Genomic DNA, 23,783 nt, shown 5'->3' on the forward strand with positions numbered 1-23,783 from the left:
GTTCCGCGGAGCCCTGGCGCTCCGTAAGACCCCTGCGGGCTCCGCCGCGACAAGCAGCATAATAAATCTACTATACTGCGTCAATTTCAAACTGAAAAAAAATGTCTTTTACGAGTAGGTATTGCATTTCTACGTGTTGTTTTGTATACTGTTGAAGAAGTGAGGAGTGTATGATGAACCTATTTTAGTATGATTTTTCTTAAATAATTGTGATAAACTAAATCTTGTTTATTGAATGGCTCCGTAAAACATTTAGTCTTTCAAAGGGTTTCCGTCGCCAAAAAATTTAAAGACCCGCAGTCATAAATATGTCCTGCGGTAATACTACCTAAACTACAATAAGAGAGAAGATAATAGGAGTGTAGAGAGGAAAAGGAAGACTTTATACTGCTGTAGAAGTCAGTATTGTATAATGAACACATTTTTGTAAGATTTTCTCAAATTATTATGATTAAATAATGAACATACAACCAGGTTTTGACCTTTTAATGGCTCCGTAAAATATTAAGTGTTTCAAGGGGTTTCCGTCATCCAAAACGTTTGAGAACAGCTGCCAATGATATATCCGGTGGCGGATAACCCAAACTACAATAAGAGAGAGAGAGAAAAAAGAGTAAATAGGAAAAGGAAGACCAAAAAGGAGTAATGCGAAGGAGTTAATGGAGAAGGTAGGCATAGGTCATATAAAGATCTTAATAACCTAGCTTTGAACGGAGAGCGGTTCGAGTGGCTTCATGGTATTTATTGGAGGGTCAGTTAGAATTGAAAATCCCAGGGCCGTTTTTCAAAATGCACAATGTACGAGAGCGCCAAGTCAAGCATCCAAGCAGGGCCCCTAGTCAGTTCATGGGTAATGCCCCATCTGAATAGTGAAAGTAATATTGAGGAACAATTTCCCACATCCTACCGTATAGAAAATATGTTGGGTCCTGGAAAGCCTCCTACCTCACGGACAAAAAGTCTTGTTTTGTCCTTGAAAATCACGCCCCCACGACATATATCTCTCGAATAGTAAGATATTCATGACAGTTTAAAACATGGTTTGTTCAATCGGTAAAATATGAAACTAGCCGATAAATCATTTTATTGTCTTGTATCATCAATAGACGGCGTTGCTAGTTCAATTCTTGACGTAATCTGGAAGTATTTATAAGAAAGATAGCATATGGACCCAAATTTGGGACCATAAAATGGTATTTTGCCTGGTATTTTATAGCCCCATGGCTGGGGCAATACGCGCGAAGAGGTTGAATACTAGAAATCAAATTGAATATAAATTTGACCTTTAAAAGGCGCAGCGACCACTTTGTGAACTGCTGCCAAATAATGTATTGTACATACATATATTCTGGCGATAGATATACTCGTACAAATATATAACTCTTTCTGTAGTCACTCAGACTTTTAAAGTGCCAGTTTGAGGATCCATGTAATAGCGAGTTCTTAGTGACACAAATGACTAAGTTTGTGTCCTTCGATTGTCAGTCAATACCAATTACGTTAAGTATTTACGAGTACGTCAATAGGACTATGGCGTACTTATTGTCTGCGTGGAAAAACTACAAAACAAATTGTGTGCTTTTCAAAGCAATCGAAGGAATAATACGCTTCCATTGTCTTATAACTTACGTCTAACATATAAACGTAAGAATTTCACACATTTATGTATATGCTTACGTAAATACTACATTTGTCATAGTACTAGAAAAAATGTAGAAACATACGAACATAGACATGTACATATGTTTAAACAGAACATAGTACCAATTGATTTCATCATAGTATTTGAAAAATCTTTATACGAGTATAAATCTTTGCATTTCTGATAAATTTGAAACTTTGCAGTCATAATCGTATTAGCTAACGAAGTAATATTTTTATATCTTTGATATGACGCCAGAACGAAATTGCATCTTACTTTATCGAACAGTTACTTTAAAAGAAAATATATGTTGATTTTTCAATGAGCTATTCTTGGTTATTCTAATAATAATAATAAAAATAATTATATAATGGTATGATTGTCTTAGAAGAATTTATGCGTAATGCTAAATATAAAAGTTTTGAGGGTAAATATTTAAATATCTATAAATAATATTCTAAAACTTTTATTATATGAAATGTGAAATGAGCTTTTAATATTCAAAACACAAGTTGTTATATTTAGACATTTTTCCAAGACAATTTTTCTTTTAATATTACAAGAGAGATCTTTTTTTTTTAAATAAAAACCTTTCACAAATAAGTTATGTTCAAGTTACGCATTTTCGTGTGCCCTAGCTATTAAAGCTACATATTTTGCTTGCCCTACCTTCCATTTTTCATTTCTCCTTAATATATTTTCCTATATAGCAGCGATGTCGCTGAGCTTGTTCACCTACGTCATCTTTATCCCATCATCTGAATTTAATAATCTTGAACGCAGGACTGATCACCTAGCCTCCGTGTATTTAGCAATCGAGTGAACACCGCGTCCATTTGATGCAGTTTTAACAGTGTGGACAGGTGTTATAAAATAAAAGAAGAATATATTATATATATTCAAATATGTATGTAATTAGTATAGAATGAATAAAATTAACATTATAAATACACTAAATTGAATTATTAGCTGCACACACAGAGATTCCCAACCTTTTTAGACGCATTGCCTCACCTCTTTTTCAGCCCCAAATGTATAAATTCGTCCTCTAAATTCACATTTGATCACCCCAAGCAAATTAAATCACATACGTTGAGTACTGTGCTTACTAAGAGAGTGCAACTTTTTTATTGATAGTTAAAATTTATTAATAATAATAAATAATAATAAAACCCTTATCCGCACCCCAATGGTGCATAAGGCACTGTGTCATATTAACGCAGTGTTATCTTAATCGTTTACACATGAAGGAAAGGGTGATCAGCCCTCCGCTTCAGGTACCAGTCCAGTGTGATATTGAATAAATATTACAGTGAAAAAATCACTTACATTTATTTTACCCCCCTTGGGAATCGAACCCGGGACCTCCAGAACGGTAGCCGAGCGTGCTGACCATTACACTACGGAGGCGGACTAAAATTGATTAAGTGATAAAATAAAATTGTCATGAAAAATGACAGCAGTATCGAGACTAGTTCAATTAATTTCAATTATTCTATCATGCCATACACATTATGTGGGTAATCCTTTAAATTTATTGACATGTCTTCTCTATTAGCTAGTCTAAACTGTCCCTCAAATATACAAATAAATAGTCAATTTCTTCAATTATTAAAGAATTTATAAAATCATGACTGTAAAATGATATTAGTTATGAAGTGTGATATATCCTGTGAGTCATCAGGCGACTAGATTGGATTAACTTATTTAACCCCAAGTTCATCATAGTAATGTCATTTACAACGTACCAGCGGCGTACGCATAGCTAGTGTGAAACGGTGTAGTGACATTACAACAAACCAGTAGCGTACGCAAAACAAGTTTGAAACTGTGTAGTGACATTAATTAAAATCGATAAATTCGCATATACATAGAGTTTGACAGAGCTGGTCAAATATTTGTAAACGGGATTTATATATATATTTTTAAATAATTTTAGGAACATTCAATGAACACAAGCCAAACAATGCGCAGACGCGTATAATATTACAACATAACTTGACTTTTTTTATGTTTATTAAATATAAAGTATGTATGACCTTAAAAGTTCCCGTGAATTCACGGGATATTAAATATGCCACTATGACAATAACTCATTCGCGGACTGACAATACTGATTCCTAGCAACTTAAGGCTTAGATCTCAAGCTTTGTCAAGCGCTCAAATCAGAATGCGGTCAGCTCAGGGCTGGTCGTGTGCTCATGTTCATTTTTTTTTAAATATGAATTTGATTTTTTTTAAAGAATATATATGGAAAAAAAAATTATATATGTTTTTTTTTTAAACCATATCTTTCAATAACTCTTTTCTTTTCAAAACCGTATAATTATTTCAAAGAAACACTTTTTCAATGCAAAACGATGTTTTAAAGAAAAAATCATTTACGTAAATGTTGAGAAAATAAAGTTGTGATTTAACGAATACTTGGCGTTAAGAGGTTCTACATAGACCAGCAATATTTTGTTCGCTTTAGCTCAGCTAAACGCATTCACACTTACCATCATTCCATCACTGTCTGGTAGACTCTCTCTAACGCGCATACCTTACAGTATGTACAAAATTTACAACAATGAGCCTCACATGTGGGAGTTGAAAAATGGAGAACCTTACAACATGACATCATTTAACATTCGATCATTTAACATCGTCAAAACGTTTCAACGAAAGTTGCCTATTAATAATGAGTCACGCCCATTTTAAAGGAACTTTCATACAGATGGCTGTTTTTCGCTTTTAATCTCTTGTTAACCTTGATTTTTTGTATTTAGATAAAAATGTTGTACTCCACTGCAAGAATTTCATGTAATGGCTTCTAGAATTATATCACGTAGCAAAAATGTTGTTATAATGTTGCAAAACAACTTCATTTTAGAAAATAAGCATAAATTGAGAAGAAAAAACATAAAGATCTAGTATGTTTCATCAGTGATCAAAACTCAACTCAATGCAAAAATTTGAGACGTAAAAATAAATAGATAGTTTTAATGTTATTGGAAATTTAATTTAAAGACGAAAAAATATGTGTTCCATAGAAAAGATTACCAGATATTAGACATGATAAAAATTCTATATATTTTATCGTTTTTAGTATGGTTGAAAAATGACTTTTAAAATTATTTTTAAAAATGTCCTTCACTTAAACGTATAATTCTAGTACTAGTCAGAACCATATCGAGCAACTGTGGAAACTTTTTAATTTTACGACTGCGTTTTATATTCAAAGGTGCGCTCGTCCGGAGTTAGTACAAATACTCTTTTCTAGTCCACTACTATCTGTGAACTGAACAAAAAGCCCGGGATTTCAATATCGGGCTTCGTTGCCAACTTCTACAAATACAGAAGTCGTTTTGTAGCCGCTGTAGATGAAATCAGATCTCCGGGTCACGTAGGTACCTCACTGCACGCACGGCAAGAACAGCTTGAATCGATCAAACGAGTATCTATGCTAGTTTTCTAAAACGTGATGTTCATCACAATAAAATATTAGTGTATTGTTACCGTCACGGTGCCTGCCTCGGATAAGTCGCGGAGTCGTGGTACGAATGAACAGAAGCGCCGTGGAACTAGCCGAATCTTTATTCGTTCATTAATTTGACTTTTTTCACCTCTAACATCCTGAACGATCTGGATTATCTCTGAGCCCAAATTATATTTATTATCTACAGAATATAATGTCAGATAAAATCTATATTAGTGTTTATGTACTTATTTCATAGTTTATGTTTTTTCATCTTTTTCATGGGAACATTTTCACATCACATAATGCATTTTCACATCAAAGCGTGATATTTGTATAGATTACAATTTATTAATTTAATTTTTCATTTTACTTACTCTACAAATAATTTATTAACGAAATTAGCTATATTTTTAATGTAGCTAAAAATTGGTAATAACGATAGCGTTATTCAAACTTATATTATTTATTGATTCGGCATTAACTTTGTGGAATGACATGATTATTTTAATTAAATTAAACACTTGAATAATCCACTGAATTGAGTTTTATTTTTATTTACGACTAGTTTCGAAAACGACAATAGTTTTCATCTTCTGGTACAAATTAAAACTAACGAATAAAAATATATTTAGGTGTATATATAAGTTAATAAATATAGGTAGGGGGGTTAAGGAACAACATTTTTTGTAAAATGAAACATTGATAATAATGGTGACGTATTTTGAAACATTATATTATTAATTATTGTTTTATCTGAATTAAAATTTTTATGTATTTCTAAATTTTCTAAATTATTCATGACTTGACCTTTATTTGTAACAGAGTGTAATGATTTAAGTGTATGAGAGTCAAATGAGTGGTTAGTTTCCATGATATGATTTGCAAATTCCGAAAAATAATTACTTGTTAGACCACGACGATGTTCTCTAATTCTAATTCTTAGATTTCTCGCAGCTTGGCCAGTACATTTTTTATCGCAGTCACCGCAAGAAATTTCATAAATACCGCTTCTATCTAATATGTTTACTTTTGATTTTGAGTTTCCAAGAATTTGACCCAAGTTGTTACTCTATAATACGCAGGTTGAATAAAACTCAATTCAGTGGATTATTCAAATGTTTAATTTAATTAAAATTATTGAAACTTCGTTAACGTTCTCTATTAAAAATGCATCATTTTTATTTTTACAATAAATTCTGTTTTAGACAGGAGTATTAAATGACATTTGACTTACGGTTATCAATTACTGATTTTTTGACCAAATGAATAAACTTATTCGTTAGTTAATAGTTAATGCCAAAAGAAATATACATACATACATCAAGATGAATTCATTACGATACTCTTTAAGCTTAGATTAGTCATTATTTCTGTATTTAACTTCATTACAATGTTGCACTCACAACCTGTTTTAATAGCTACAAGCAATGTTAAAGGTATTTTGTATATTAAAAGCATTGATAACTTTATGGTATGGTAATATAACACAATCCTTATCATTCATCGTTCACATTGTGTAATCCCACTTTTATAAACACTTATTTGTGTTTTTTAAAATGTTTTAAAAAAATAAAAAAAACCCTTATCCGCACCCAATGGTGCATAGGGTACTGCGTCATATAAACGCAGTGTTATCTTGATCGTTTACACATGAAGGAAAGGTGATCAGCCTTCCGCTTCAGGTACCAGTTCAGGGTAATATTGTATAAATATTACAGTAAAAAAATCACTTATATTTATTTTACCCCCCTTGGGAATCGAACCCGGGACCTCCAGAACGGTAGCCGAGCGTGCTGACCATTACACTACGGAGGCGGACAAAAACATTGCACATTTGCAAAATAAATTGTATTAACTTTACCTATTATTGTATTAATTTTTACCTATTAAAATACACATTTAGACGAGGGTAAACAAGAACCGAATAAATACTTATTATTTGTAATTGTAATCAAAGTATGGGGTTTAATCTTGTTTGAATAATGAAAACGTTAAAAGAACGAATCAAAGAATGTTTAGATTGAAAACCAAAGGCCCATGAATACAAAGAAAAATAAAAATATTTACGAGACATCTCCTGCTTTATGATACCATGTCTGGAGTTCAGGATCTACGTAAAGATATATTATATTTACAAGTAAATAAACATTTCTATAAATTTAATACATATATTAAAAATGTTAACATTTCTAACATTACGAAAAAGACATTTGCGACAACCTGATTACAGTTTACGAATGTACGCGTTTTTTAAAACATTTTCTTAAAAAAACTGATTCTGGTTTAAATTGACCAGAATTCCAAATGACCAACAATTTTGGGCCTTTAAAAATCAAGGGCATATATCTTAATATATCAAGGGAAAATATCTTACTTCTACTACCATCACGCCGTTTCCCCGCAAGGGTAGGTTGTGAGGATAAACGCCACCCTCTTATGTCCTAACATACACTCCTCGCTTACTTCACATTCATACATCTAGGCATACATGCCCTCCGAGTAACGCAGACTTTTGACACCATCAGATTTTAGGTTCTGATCGATCTGATCTTTCTAATTTTTCGGCCGTCCTCGTTCTGTAGTCCCACTCACATTCGCCTCACATACTTTCTTAGTCATTCTCTTGTTAACCGTTCGCCCCACATGTCCTGTATACACTTTACATGATTAATCATAACTTCTCAGCATACTATGCTGTCAACAAAACTCACGATCACCGTCACAAATATAAAACATTGTTTGCGATCTTATTTTTAAAATATTTATTTGATTAGTTTCCCCCTATCTTAATGATGTCAAGAACACAAAAAAATAAGTTTTATGGAATTGATATTCATTTTGGTGAACAAGAACAGAAAATGGAAATTTAACAGGTTTTTATTAAAAAAAATATTGTTAAGTAGTAGTCCCATGAGTAAAACCAGAGGTACTTAAGATATGTACACTTATCATATATTTTTTTTTAAAGATGCATGCTTTTCCATGCGAGATTTTTTCAAACGCCTGTTCTTACTATGTGAACTTGGAAGAAACGCTCAATATCCTGAGAGTTTTCTAATCGTTGTTTTGCTATTATTTTTAAAGCACATACGCAGAGAAACGAACAACTAAAATAATTCATTTTCTATTACGAACACGCAAGAACTTACACAAACTAATCTAAATTTAATGAATGAATTTTTTCGTATTGACATTTCTTGATGGACTTGTGGGGATAATAATTAATTTCCAATTGTTCATTTGACCAATTAGCTCTTCACCAATTAGCGAGCATCTTCTGATAGCCTGTAGTGAATTAACCATCTACCTACAAGTATTTAATTTTAATTGGTAAAGTAGTGTGCTATAGTACTCTATCGAAACTTATCTGGAAAATGTCATTAATATATGCTTCAGATTTGTTGCCAAAGCATTTTTTTGCTTCTTAATAAATTAATCGCAAATGAAACAGAATAATTCAACATCCTGTTAACACTGTCTTGGTGCCATTTTATAACTTAGTAATACACAAGGCGGTTGTTGCAGCTACATATGATAGATAAGTTATCACTCACTACTGCATCCTTCATAAATAATATGCAATTTGCTGTTGGGTTGATCTAAGTGCTACCAACTGTTGTTCATAAAATCAACGAAAACAACACGTTGAGTGTGTCCAAATACTTGTTCACAAATCTGGTTAATCTCCAATTATAAGAGTTATTATTAATTTTTTTTAATACTTAACACAGATGAAGAAGAATTAAAGCAAAGTGTTTTTTTTTAATGTTTGGAATCAGAATTAAAGCATTAGAACAGAAACCCAAACATTGATGCCTACGACGTAAAGCAAACATTAAAAAGCGAAAAATAAGAATTAAAGCATTAGAACAGAAACCCAAACTTTGATGCCTACGACGTAAAGCAAACATTAAAAAGCGAAAAATAAGAATTAAAGCATTAGAAAAGAAACCCAAACTTTGATGCTTACGACGTAAAGCAAACATTAAAAAGCGAAAAATGAAAATAAAGTGTTTTTTTATGTTTAGAATCAGAATGCCTTAGAACAGAAAACCAAAAAAAATATTGGATCATTTCATCTTCGAGGTCTAATTGACATGTTTGTCTTGTTTCAGCATGGGGGGTGCAGTGTTGGACTTGCGCGTCCGACCTGGACCCGCGCTGCGGGGACCCCTTCAACTCGACGGTGCCGCGCGGCGCCCACGGCTACAGCCTCACCAACTGCGACGCGCCCAACACGGGCGCCGGGGCGTCCTACCCCTACATCAACACTGCTCGCTCCGTCTGCAAGAAGACCGAACAGCTCGGTGAGAATAACGCTCATGTACAAGTAAACTACTTAGCGAAGTTGCCGAAGATTAAGGCATCAAAAGGATTTGTATATGCTATATGCTTCTTTGACCCTTTGCTCGTCAGTTATATGGTGACAACATGATCAATCTTTGCTCTCTAGATTCTTCCATCTTCTTCTTTTTATTATTTAACTATATCCCCTCCCTATGTGGAGCACATAGAGTCCACAAACTGTCTTCAGGCTTTTCTGTCGGCCACCAGCTCCTCCCAATTCAGGTCCGTGCCCCGAAGTTCAGACGAGAGCTGCCGACGAATTGTCAGCAGTGGTCGTCCTGGGCGGCGCGAACTTGATGTCTTGTACAAGAGGCAAGCTTGATTAAGGCTCTCGGGAGGCCCGCGGAGTACATGGCCTAGCCAACTGAATGGCCTTATCTTGATGACAGTTGCGACCAACATTTACTGCGTCCTACGCCTTATCTCTTCATTCTTTACAAAGTCAAACCACCGCACGCCTGAAGTCCTTCGCAGTCACCTATTCTCAAAGCTACATACACGGCTGCTCTGGGCTCTTGTAAGGTGCCATGTTTCATAGCCGTATAAGAGAATAGGGGCAATGCAGGCATTGTATTGGTGGCTCACCAAGTACTCACCAATAGTGTTTTTCATCTTCGTTATTTATATCGAGGCACGGTGATCAGTCTAGCTCTCCGGATTTTGAGATATAGGCGGTACCGAACCTACGTAGGTTTACTGGCACAGTGCCCAGGCACTTACTTACAAGGGAAGGGTAATAATATGTTTGAATTAGTTTACATCCTTGTATATTCCCATCCCTTTTCAGTAAGTTACAAGACTCCAGATCCGGCGCTGGATATACAGTAATTTATCTAATTGATAAACATTTACCTTCAATCAGACAGTAATCAAGTTCTGAATGATAATTACTGTTGAACACTGAGTAATAATAATCCGATTTACATATTTAACAATGAAGTTTATGTAAAAATTATAAATTATATATTATTTATCACATTAGAGGTTAAAAGCTCGATTAATAACAATTGGAAAAGTATTTTTTACTCCTTATTGACTGCCCAAAGAGTTGCTTGTCTGGGAAACACGAATGCGTATTATTGCTTAGGAATACAAACATAATTTTTGCAATAAAAAACTTTTTGAAATCTATTGTGGTCAAACAGTCGCGTTAATATTATGCAGGTAAAATAATTACGATTTAATATTGAAATTTAACAAAAAAACCATGGTATATTTAAAATTATACTTAAAAATAGGTATATAATTAGTTTAAATTAAATAATTCAAAGTGTATATTATAGGTTTCTTAACTTGAGACGAAGCATCTTTCTTTTTTACGCGAAAGAAGATGGAAGTCTGAGCGTCCCAGGGCTTATGACCTGGCACTTGACTGGCATAAGTTGTCACTGTCATTGTAACGTTCACAATTCTGGCCATTATTGAATCTTCTTCTTCTTCTTTACAAGCCTCTGACCTCCACTGCTGGCTTTAGGTCTCTTCTTCTTCTTTCCATTTACTCCGGTTGGTTGCTGCTTGCAAACACTATCGTCAGAATATCTCTTTTGGAATATCCATTTTAAATTATTTTTGGTTGAAACGCCTATGTAAACGCCGTCATTATGCGTAGGGTCAATAATTCGGTGTCTGGTAGTATAAATAAAAAATTAATTGTTTTATAAAATAAATAATAAGAAAAATTAAAAGTAATCCATTTCAAAAATCTATCATAGCAATTGTTTAGGATTAATATAATAAATGCTGTTTACATTATTTTTTCATCTACACATCTCTAAAATAAAAATTATTATTCGTAAAATTAAATGAAAATATTTCAAATGGTATTTCGATATAAAATAGTATATTAAATAATAGTTCGCACATTTTTAATTTAAGTTTTACTTCGTTAATACCCCTATTTCTTACAATCTATCGAGACACGTATTTCGATGCATTACGCATCATTTTCAAACACCGTAGGTGAAGCTAATTCTAAATTTTAGAGTTGGGACCTTATGACGTTGAATGTTGAAGAGGGGGTAGAAGCAGTTTCTTATTTTTATTTATTTATGTGATTGTTTTTATTATTTTTTATTTTTTATTTCTTATCAGTAATAAAGACATTAAAACATAGACAATATTAAGTAAAACTTTAATTAAAAATGGATAGATTTTACCACAAAGTGACTGCCGAATCAATTAATGAAATAATAGTTAGCACATTGAACAGAATACGGACGCAACAACTACAGAAAGTAAGGTCTGAACATTCAAATAATCACTGTAATTTGACATTACGACACAAAAGACCCAGTGCCTCTCCCCTGTTGATTATATTTTCAATTCAAAATTGTATTATGCCAAGTATGAGATAGTATAATTTAATCGATGACAGAAATGACTAAACCGTGTCGTCATATTATGTCATGTATGTATGACACATAGCACACACTAACCCGTGACAACGACTACTAATACAAGTAATTTGCAATAACAATAGATTATTTACATATAACTTTATTTTAAACGATGAATATTTCATTCTAATTATGTGAATATTTAAAAATAAACAATAGAAGTAACGGATAAAAATTTTCTCATGCCTGTACCTACTCGTATATGAACAACCGTACCTGCCAATCCAATGAGACTACGTAACTTATTCAACGATAGTTCATCTGAACTTATCTAAGTTAAATCTTTTCGTCTGTCTTTTCCATTCTAGCCCCTATCTTAATCCAAATGGTACATAGAGTACCGATATGATATTCGTTAATTATATACATGCAGGGTTATACAGTGGCGTGCACTGAGAATTAATTAGGGTAGGCATTAGAGGTAGGTAGTAAGGTAAGCTAGGTACTATTTACTAGTGTAAGTAGTAGAAGTAGGTAGTAAGCAGTAGAAGCTGGTACTGGTTGCGTTTTTATATGTTACGTCGATAAGTTAGGATAGGCACTGCTTTTCTACCTATATGGAAGGCACGCCCCTGGGGTTATATACAGTCCTGTGCTTCAAATTCTATTGGAGTGGTTTGATAAGAGCAGAACTTAAGTGAAACAGACTGAGGTGTAGGGCATTCTAATTACATTGGAAAAGGAAATGGAGAAGAGAGTTAGTACCTTAGGAAAGGAAATGGAAAATATCATCATTAGGTTGGGTAATGTCCGTACTCGTACTAGTTTATGTACGAGTCATTTTAGATACTTCAAATAATAATTTAATTTGATTGATTTGCACGTTTTCGCGACCTATTTCCGTTTCCGTACAACTTAATATCAAATTGATCCCCAAACACAGTCGAAGTGAAGTAGATACAGCAGAAATTCATTAAATTAGCCAAATCAGTTCGTCTGGAGACGAAGCTATTATTGTAGGTATCTGAATATACATACCTTAATAAATGTCATATTGCTGACGACATCGTCTTATGTTATTCCATTAAGTTAAAATCAAATCAATAAGTAATGGATGAAAAATATTTTTTTATCAAATTGTCTAATTTAAATGAAGGACACTACCCTTATACATAGAGCCACCAAATTTTATTTTTACTTTTCATCCACAGCTTCAAACAAATCTCGTTCTTCTTCAATGGCACTTTATGGACGCTCGTTTTATCAGATTCCAAAGTGTTTGCTTTTGTTAGAACTTGAGAAATAAGTATCGTCATTTTAACACGGCAAAAAATAATATTTCTAAGTGAGTAGGTACGTATTCACGTACGTATTTCGTAATGATAATACCTATTTGATGAGATGACATGTTACCAACAACCTTGAATCTATATATTTATATAGGCACAAAAACGTTAAATTATGCTCATGTTATTTGAATAATGTGTTTTTTCGATTTATTGTAATCAGTTATTTCCGTCGAATCACAATGTGGCAATTTTATTTTGTTGTTTTTATCATTTTTAGTGCTTACTGAAATTTCGAAACATAATTGGGCTTATAAGAAGATGTATGAAAGTAATGTAAGGCTGAACTAGGGATAGTTGAAAAGATTAAGAAAATGCATTTAAGTTGGTATGGGCTTGTGGAGGGAATGGATAACGAGAGAGTGTCTACCAAACGGACAGAATGAGCAAAACAGAACGAGGTCAGCCAAAAAAGACTTGACACGACCAGACCATTCAGAACCTGAAATCTGGTCGTGTCAAAAGTCTACGTAACTGGAGAATGCTCTCCAGTTACGTAGACCTAGCTTCCTTCACATCCATACATCTAGCAATACATGCGTATTGCTAGATGTATGGATGTGAAGGAAGCTAGGGGTGTAGAATTCCAGCTCCAAGTTGCCTGTATTTTCTCGAACATACTCTTATCGATACTTCGTGTTGATCACGACACAACAATGGATTCATTTGATCAATAGGGTAGCAATATGAAAAATTCAATGTTTTTTTTTTAAGATGTGAGTTGCATTTATTATTTACCTTGCTTATTATGTACAAGGTTTAAAAATTATTAAGTGGATTTTTGTTTTTTCGAACTTAAAAAAATATGTTTTTTTTAATCTGTGTTGGGAACTGGAGCAATAATCTAGTGTGGGTATTGGACCCACACTAGATTATTGCTCCAGGAGCTTCTCAGCATTTGCTCATTGCTGGGAGAAAATGTAAAACTTCTCAGGAGAAGTCGGTCTGTTGACTGTCGTCATCAGGCCTTCTGTTCCACTAGAAGAGGGTTTGGTATTTTGTGTTCTAGCTTGATTTATGTTACCAATGTCCTTCACTATTTTTTTATCATGTATGATACCACCTCTCATGAGTTCCTTATGAACTATCAAGGATCCGATGTCAGATAGGTCCTCACCCAGGCTCCTGCAACACGCATCCAGAGTTTGAAGTTAGGTTTGACGTAATTTTTTTTTACTTAATTACAGTATAGTTAGGTGCATACATTTAAGGTAAATATAAAACATAAGGTTTTATTGCACAAAACTATTGCATAAATGAAAATAATTAATTCATCTGTTTTCAGTGAGCGGTGACCTGACTGTGATTCGCGCTTGCGCCTGGCAGATGGCCGACCAGCCCGTGGGCACGTGCTCCACCAGCTCCTCGGGCCCCGGCCACATCAGGGTGCTGTTCTGCGAGACCTGCGACACGGACGGCTGCAACGGGGCCCCCGCCCTGGGCGTCATGTCGGCCCTTCTCCTCATGCCGGCCCTGTCGCTGTTGCTGCGCTAAGCAACAAAATCAGAAAATCTGCTTTTAAACACTCGTCACAGTTTGTTCACAAGATGTTGTCATTTTTGCTATGTTTTGTAAGTTGTCAAGGTTGACCCTAGCGTTTTCAAATCGATTCTTTAATGTATTTGCAAGTTTTACGCAGTGATTAAAATCGCATGTTCAATTTAGATGTCTATCTTTAAAAGTTACATTAGAGAACTTTCTAGTTTCATGGCCTTAGGTGTTTTAAGATATAAGTCACAATGTTATTTGTTTCTAATATTCAAATTTACAATAGATCAAATACATGTGTATTTAGAACAGTACGCATTTATCTTGTTACAATATATTATGCATGAAAAAAGTTCAATATGATTCATCACACTTAACATTTTACTAAATGCATCATTAAATATTATCATTACTGTGGACAAAAGAGTATGCACATGTGTTTTATTGTTTGTTTTTTTTTTGTCTAAAATGGTTGTGTTGGCTGATATATTGTAATTGTATTAGAATGAATTTTTAAAAAAAAATAGGAAATTCCGTTTTCAATGTGTGTTTTCCTAGTTTAAACTACTGTGTACGACACAAAATACATTCAGATTATTTTTAACGTATTTTTACAGAGTACCCTGCCAATATTTAATTAAAAACCAGTACAAATAAAACTATATATTGTACATATTTTTATTGTAAATTATTTTCATTTACTTTGTGTTTTCGTTTATTAATCATATTGTAGTTTAAAAAATTTTATGAATTAAACAACCCTTTCCAGTTTTTTTTTATGTGTATAGGTATTAGAAATATCTAAGCTTAATTTTATTTTGTATTTTTATATTATTTTAATTGTATTTGTTACATTGATCAGATGACAGGGTTCAAGTTCTAAAAATCTAATTAAATATATCTTTCCATTTTAAACCTTCTACGCCTGTTTTGGAGTTCGAAATGATTCAGGAGATTGAAGTTTTTTGTTTTTTGTTTTTAATGTGTCATTAACGAGTACTTAAATACGAAACGTCAATATTTATCTCACAGTTTTAACAGGAATGCATTCTAATAAATATAAAACCATTTTTATTATCTTATATCTTAATTACTAATTCTACTCAAATGTACAGCTATAATAAACAAAACAATTGAATACCTAGGTTTTGTCTCTCTTGTCTTGACTTTAACTAATTAATTTTCAATTTCAACTAACAAATTTAATAATGTAATAAATAATCGCCTGAATCCGGCACTTGTCAGAATCCCGTCCATTATATAGGATTACAATAATGCCTTAATATGTAAATTTGACATAATTTATGTGTTAAATAAATAGTTAACATAAATAAATGTATCCTTATTTCGTCTTTAGATTCCTCGCAAATATAATAAAGATTTAAAATGACCTTTTTTATTATTTGTATGATGTTGGTATCATTATAAATTATTTCGTATAAAAACCTGTATTTTGTGCTACTAAAAAGATCAGAAAATTGAAATTGATTTGATCTGGTGTCAGCATTGGGTCCATTCTTCCGGGTGCTTTTAGTAAAGGCCAGTTGACTTTATCCTTCGTTTAACAAGAAATGTTTTAATGGAAAAACACCAAACATAAAAACAACAGTTAATATTATATATAATAAAAAATAAAGCTTTTTTTATAACGATTTTGTTAGGTATCCATTAGTTTTTTTGTTGTTCTATAAGTAGTTTTACCACACGTCGAGTTCAGAAATATTCCCTAAAGGGACCCTAAAGGGACTTCAGTACGAATCCGTCACTAAACACAAATTGATTAGGTACCCAAAAAAACATTCTTTTAAATTAATCTGTATTTTCACAACTATATTTTTACTGCTTCAGCAAAAAAAGATAAATAATGCACCACAAATTTAATACCATTCGTCACTTTACATTTTGGTACAATTTCATTTCGGAAATGTGTCTGATGTGGAAAAAAAGTAATTTGAAATATTTATTATTATATTACTATATATGTGTATTTGTACCTAATTATTTAGTTTGTGTAAGTGAAAAATATTCAAAAATAAACATTTTAATTATCTATCGATTTTTTATTTAAAAAAATTCAATCCGAATATTTTCTTTTTTTTTTTCAACAAAATATGTGATTCTTTTTGTATAGTATAATGTACCTGTCAAATTTTCTCAAAATTTATGTACACTTTTGATGGCAGCACTATCTTTTCAAGTACAGCGACAAACGTACTATTAAACATTGCTCATTCAGAGAGTTTTCTTTTTGACAGCTGCTAAACATTCTTTTAATGTTTTTGATTGCACTGTTTCACAGATTTTTGATGTTTTATTCTTTTTGATTTTGATATTCATTATTTCAGAAGAATTAGAAATGTGTGCTTTCTTTTCCATCAAATCATACTGAGCCACAGCAATAGATGGCTGGATCCATCAAGTTTAAAATAATAATGAAAAACTTTATAACTAGTACGTTCCCACATAGCTACATTATAAGTTGATCCATCTTTGAACGTGATAATTATAATTAAAATAATGAAGCTTTAATTACTAATTCCCTTTTGTCTATATGTCTAACCCAGTGGTTCTGAACTTTTTGGGATCAGGAAACTTTTTTGATCATAAGGAAAATTTGCGGTTCACCAAAACCAATGATTTAAAAAACATACAAAAATAACAATAACTAAAAATAAAACTGATTATTGTATTACCGACAAAAAACATATTTAAAAAATATATAAATATAAATATATACATACATATATATATATATATATATATATATATATATATATATATATATATATATATATATATATATATATATATATATATAAATGTATATATATATATATATATATATATATATATATATATATATATATATATATATATATATATCATTTATCAAAAAACATATATATCCAATAAAAGTTTTAACGGCGAAAATTATGTAATGTGACACCTGAGCTTGTAGGCTTTTACAAATATCAGCGGTATTAGGCCTATATTTGATAAAGCTACTCTCATTTTTCATCCCTTGCTAAGCTTTTCGCATTTCTTCGTTTCAATATCGGTTGATTCCGAGAATGCCGAGCTCACACAGATATGAGGTTGAAAACAGTACTAAAATTTTCAGTGCCCTTGTGGAGAGAATTTGGTATTATCGTCTTCGTCTCTCGAAAAAAAATCTAAGAGTTATTTCTGAAAATTTTATTTTTAGATTATGATCTGTTTATAGAGTAATTAATTGTTCTTCTTCTTGATATTTGCAACTCATATCGCACAGTAAATGAGCCAACATTAAATTTCGGTTTTCATAATTTCGCGGAGCACCGGTTAAGAGCCACTGGTCTAACCCATGATTGTACTCAACCTGGGTATACCAAAGCACTTTCTAATTCATTACATTAAATCTCTCGTTTTCTGTAGTTAGCCATGCCACATATTTAATCAAAATGGTAAATAAGGTAAGGGTTTCTTATTCTTTACTTTATTTTAATTACTAAGCTAATATCCCCTGTACAATTAATTACATACCAAACTGTGATGACATAATATCATGTTTAAGACAAAGATCGATGCCTCAAACTGTATTGAATATGTTAAAAAAGTTTTGAATATCATACATAAAAGTGTATAACATTTTAACATAAAAGTGTAGAAAAGCATTCGTATAATTATAATACTAAATTAAAGCAGTAATAAACATTCAAGTAGGTAAAGTAAGAAGAATGGTCATTGAAAAATTAGTAAAAGTCAAATAAAGGTACAGTCAAAAAAGTAGTGGAAGGGAAGTAATATTATATAATATTTACTTATTTTAACAGTAACAAAAATTATTTTGGCGGACTGCCATTATCAAAATTTGTTAAAATATCTATCCGCAAATGTCATATGTTACTTACACGCGTAGTTATGCGTAGTTGGATTTAAAATAAATGTACAAGTTTTAAAAATTAAATGGTGGCACAAATGTATAAAGTGATCACTGAAGCCTGCCGATGACAGGTTGCTTTTACGAAATCTGTTAAATTCCTAATTTAGTTTTGGTCATCCATATTTTATAATTTCAGGTACGTTGCTTTATATATAAATATACATTTTCTCATCAGTTTGCATTCTCAAGTCTACTGTTTTACTATACAATTTTTTGTGCCTATATGAAGAGTAACTGAATGGTGAATTCCGTCTCCCCATTGCATCTATTTTTTATTTGTAAGTAAGGAATTACTTAAAATGATGCAGCTCCATTTTGTTTTGTTTTGTTTGTCTTTGACGACGAGGAAATCTTTAAACCTTATTTTTTCTTAATCCGTTTTTTGTGCTTTCATGGCGAACTCCAAACCTTGCTGTTCGAGATAACTTTGAATCGCTTTTTTTGCTCAATATTTTTTCGTTATTTTATTTTTTTGTTATTATAAGTCTGAATGAAATTCGGACTTCGCTATCTTGATCTACTCCCATATTCTTAAAGCTGTATTCACTTCAAACAAAGCGGTTTTCGCGATTTAATATAATTTTTACGTTTCGGATATTTTTTTCATCGTTAAGCATATCCTATGGTAGACTCAATGTGGAATTTCAAACATAATTATCTGGTTCATAAATATAAACAAAAAATCTTACAAAACCTTGTAAGGCACAACTTTCCGCCAGTAAAAAATATGATTAAGTAAAAATAAAGTTGACTTTAATAAAGTTGGAACAATATTATAACAAAACACGTGTCGCAACCATTGCAATATCGAGGTGCGTTTGATTCACAAATTCCAAATATGTGAATGTATAGAATAGCGTATTTGGCAATATTTTCCATATTTGGTTATTTAATAATATCTGTTACTTTCTACCTAATTGTTTATTACTAAATCACAAAGTTCTTGTGTACAATAAATATGTATTTATAATGAGGCAGTAAACATATGTAGTTAAAATTATTTTATTATTTTTTAAACATATGTAGTACATTTATTATAAATGTAAGTATCATGAATTGTATCTTTTAATTCCAATATCTGTTTTTGAGAATTTATTTTATATCTAATGAAATAACAAATACAATGTGCGTCAATATAATAAAAAAGATGTTATTATAATTATTAACAATGTCATATAAAATGTCGAAAAAACATTTTGAATATATGTAGTTGTTTTTTAATGGTATGATGTCATTAAAAACGCATTGAATAATTTATAATAAAACTTGATAAATTTATATAAACTGTGTACAGTACATGATAAATGAAGGAAAAAATCATTTAAAACTGATATTGAACATTATTTAACACGAAAATATTTTACACCAGACAAGCTATTTTTAAACTAACAGAAAAAATTGTGGAATTTGATTTTTTTACATGTATTGAAGAATAGCAAATTTTATTAAGAAATTAATGGAAATGACTAATCAAGAAAAAAACTAGAAGTAATGTTTAACTCCAATCGTCATCCAAAAGATTATAAAAAAAAACATCTGCAGTTTTCGAAACTAGTCGTGTGAAATGAAATAAAGCTGAATTATTGGTGTAATACAAGTGTTTAATTTTTAATACATAGGTAGTTATTTAAAAAAAAACATACATCACTGTATAAGAATCACTGGGTAAAACTAGATGTACTCGTATATTTAATAAAAAAAAAGACAAATAAACAAACAAAACTGTAAATTTACCCGTAAAATTGCATGTAAAATTATCTTATTGTCACGTGATCAATATTTAGATTTTTCATATTTTCAGCGTCCAGATATTTTCAGGACACGGGACTTATCGTGGTGAACTCAAAGAAGGTCAAAGGGGGTTAATTTAAATTATTCAAGTACCAAGTAAGTGGTATAACTTCTTGTATTATCTCGATGGCTGATTCATTCATTTATAAAGTCATCCTTATGTTTCTACATATGTACATACATACCTACATGGCACAGTGCTATAAGTTACTGCACTTGACATCTTATAACTCGAAAGACCTTAAAGCAGCTGGCAGGAGACAGAAAAACCTGGAGTCCCCTTGCACAATCCACATACTCGGGAGCGGATATTAATTACATAAGTTATAAAGATACTTCTGCATTGAAAATTTCTTAAAAATATGGATATATCTTGAGCATTTAAGAATTAAGTTAGAATACATATGTAAGTGTATAAAAAAATGTCCATAATGGTTCGTCGGATTACTACAGATTTTGCGACCGAAATGCAGAAAAATCATTTCTATTCCTCTGAACATCTGAAAAAATATTTTTTTATTGATTTTATTTGATGAAAGAGAAATATTTGTGTTTTTATTTTTTACAAAAATACTTAAATAATTTCATACTATTTCTGTGAGCTTAAGCGGCTCATTATTAGAAATAGGTATCAAATTGTGGTGAAGTGGGTTCGAACCGAGAAACTCAGACTCAAGAGTCCGCGACACTAACCACGGGACCACAACCCGAAACTGAGAGAGAGACGACATTATTTTTTGGTCGTTGAAAAGTAGGTCGAAAATAAGAATAGCAGTAATAGCTATCGGACTCAGGGTTGCATATCTGTACTCGTACAAGTTTTGTGTAAATTCCACACTGCTAAAGTATACGAGTCCCGAATAAGTAAGAGGAGGAAAGAGTAATCACGTAGCTACAATTTGAGTGGTCCAAACGACCATTTGGCGGATCTACTGTTTTGGTTAAAATTAACAAAAATAGTTATTTTAAAAATAAGACACATCTCATTTTATTAATCGTATTCGTATTATTAATTGTTGACGTCACGTTGTGTATTTTCGAATAACTTGAGGTTCACATGTATGTAACCAGATTAGTATTTAATTCCCTTCAATTAACTTTAATAAACTAATGATGGGCAGTGAATCAAGTCATTGTATTCTTTCATTTCATTTTAAATACGTTTCTTATGATGACAATCGGACATCCTGCCATCATAATGTATTAGTTACTCTTAATTATTCATTCATTGACTGTTATATGGTAATATTTAATATTTATTTATTTATTGGAAAACCAACAGAATATTTGACAAAAATAACATAAAATAATAAAATTTAAAAAATAACATTCCATTTAGACGTTTTCACTTGAGTAATCCAAAAATAAAAATAAACTGTCATGTACATAAAAGTATAACTATATTCAACTTAATTTTTTTTTTTTTTTATCAAATAATATAAATTTTCTTTATCAACTAGTAAAATAGACATTAACAATATTTCTCTTAAACGTATTAAAAGAAACATTATTGATGACTATTTCATTAAGCATTACATTGCACATATCGCAGGCTCGATTTAAAAATGAATTTTGGTAGGACTTGGTGTGCATTTTAGAGATTTTAAATAAATTTTTGTTTCTGGTCTGTGCCCCCGGGACTCTAAAATTGATGATTGATAAAAGCTCTGGGCAATCTACATGAGTATTTAAAATTTTATACAGGAAAATACTGGTAATAATAATAATTAGAATATACCTATACTATTATCTGCAATGATAAACTTTATACAATTAAACAACTTTGTTTTAACCACTTTTTATAACAATGATATATTATAATTATAATATATTATATTTTTTTACTACAATGATATATTATTAATGATTACCATGTTTTTGTTTACAAAAATTACATATTATTGATTCATTATGAGTAAACGAAGAGAGAAGAAAAATATTGATCCTTCTTCCTTCTTCTTCTAACCCTTATCCGTATCCCAAGAGTGCATAGGGCACTTCATAATATAAACGCAGTGTTATCGTTAACACTTGAAGGAAAGGTGATCAGCCCTCCGCTTCAGGTACCATTTGAGGGTAATATTGAATAAACATTAGAGTGAAAAAATCACTTATGTTTATTTGACCCCCCCTGGAAATCGAACCCGGGACTTCCAGAACAGTAGCCGATCCATTACACTATGAGTGATAGAAAATACTGATAGTAGGCAGAAAATAATTAGAAATTTAAAAAATCAAAATATAAAACATAATGAAAAGAACGTTGAAAGAAAGTCGGCTCGTTGGTGAATATAATTCCAACATTTATTTTCAATGCTACAACATGTTTATTAATATTTAATTTTAATATAAATTATTACTTAATTTCGTACCTGTTTATACAAATATTTCAATTGCATGCTATTTTGGTATGGCTAATCCCCAGTCCGTGATTTGCTCATGGGTGCTGTCAATGCTTCGCATTCCATGAAATTTTTGTGTATGGTGTATCTGTTTTTGTTATCCGCCCAGTTGTTGATATATTGAATTAATTTATTGATCGGGTGGATGCTGGCGTTAGAACTGAATCCAAGCCTTGTATAAAAGTTATCTTTCATGAGCATATGCTTTAAGTGTAACAAGTGAAATTTGTAAGCCTATAAATGCGGTTTTGAAAACCCATCCATATCGCTAAAACGACTATAATAAGGTTCATAAAGTGCAAAATAGCAAATCGACTACAAAGATGTTCGCTGGGTTCATTAATAAATATTAAGACAGCCTTAAATCGAGTGAAATCCTTTTTTTGTAAACAAAAACACAATTCAAGTTGTAGTAGAGTGGGCTTGAACCTTGAAACGTTAACTTCAAACCTCAAAACGCTAATCGCAGGACTCAACCCTACCCAATATATTAAAATACGTATATGTACACGAACATGAACAGATCAACCTGTTAAACACATTGATATTTTTGTTCTATTCTTTTTTGATAATATTTTGTAGGTATATTACATTTTGTAGATTAAAAAAAATTCAAAGCAGTGTTCAAGATGCAGTATAGAAAGTCTTAACCTGCTTATAAAAATCAAAGTAGGTCATGAGATTGTAAATTTATTTCTAAACAATGTTCACCAAAAATCACCTCTACTCACATTCAATTCAACCCAATGTAATGTTTTTTTTCTAATAAAACATTAATTTTTATATTGATCTTTCAAGAATTGTATCTCAAGTCATTTTCCATACTTAATATCTTATAGTCATATGATTAAATTTATGGATATAGTAGAAGTAAATAAAAAAAACAGTATGAAATATTCTTCGAAGTTTTGATGAAACTATTAAGTTAAGTGAGTACCTACCTATTGACCAAATAAAGTAAGTACTTACTTACTTCCTTGTAAAGCATAGACATTTGAAAATATTCTCTATGAAATATTTATTTGCTAATGTCAACATCATCATCAAAC

The 23,783-nt window shown here is 31.5% G+C and overlaps 1 protein-coding gene across 1 annotated transcript in view; it reads left to right on the plus strand.

Moving 5' to 3' along the window:
• The window catches only part of LOC148304232 (UPAR/Ly6 domain-containing protein crok-like), a 38,361-nt gene extending 22,352 nt beyond the window's left edge, over positions 1-16,009 (plus strand). Inside the window, exons 2-3 of the mRNA XM_088268517.1 lie at positions 9,218-9,409; positions 14,417-16,009. Of these exons, the coding sequence (XP_088124643.1) occupies positions 9,218-9,409; positions 14,417-14,625 (401 nt within the window). The 3' untranslated portion in view covers positions 14,626-16,009. The remainder of the gene's footprint in view (positions 1-9,217; positions 9,410-14,416) is intronic.
• Positions 16,010-23,783: the final 7,774 nt, after the last annotated feature.

This window comes from Brachycentrus maculatus, unplaced genomic scaffold (assembly GCF_059751285.1).
Source record: "Brachycentrus maculatus isolate JH-2025_06_01 unplaced genomic scaffold, ASM5975128v1 h1tg000326l, whole genome shotgun sequence".
NCBI classification, from domain to species: Eukaryota; Metazoa; Arthropoda; class Insecta; order Trichoptera; family Brachycentridae; genus Brachycentrus; species Brachycentrus maculatus.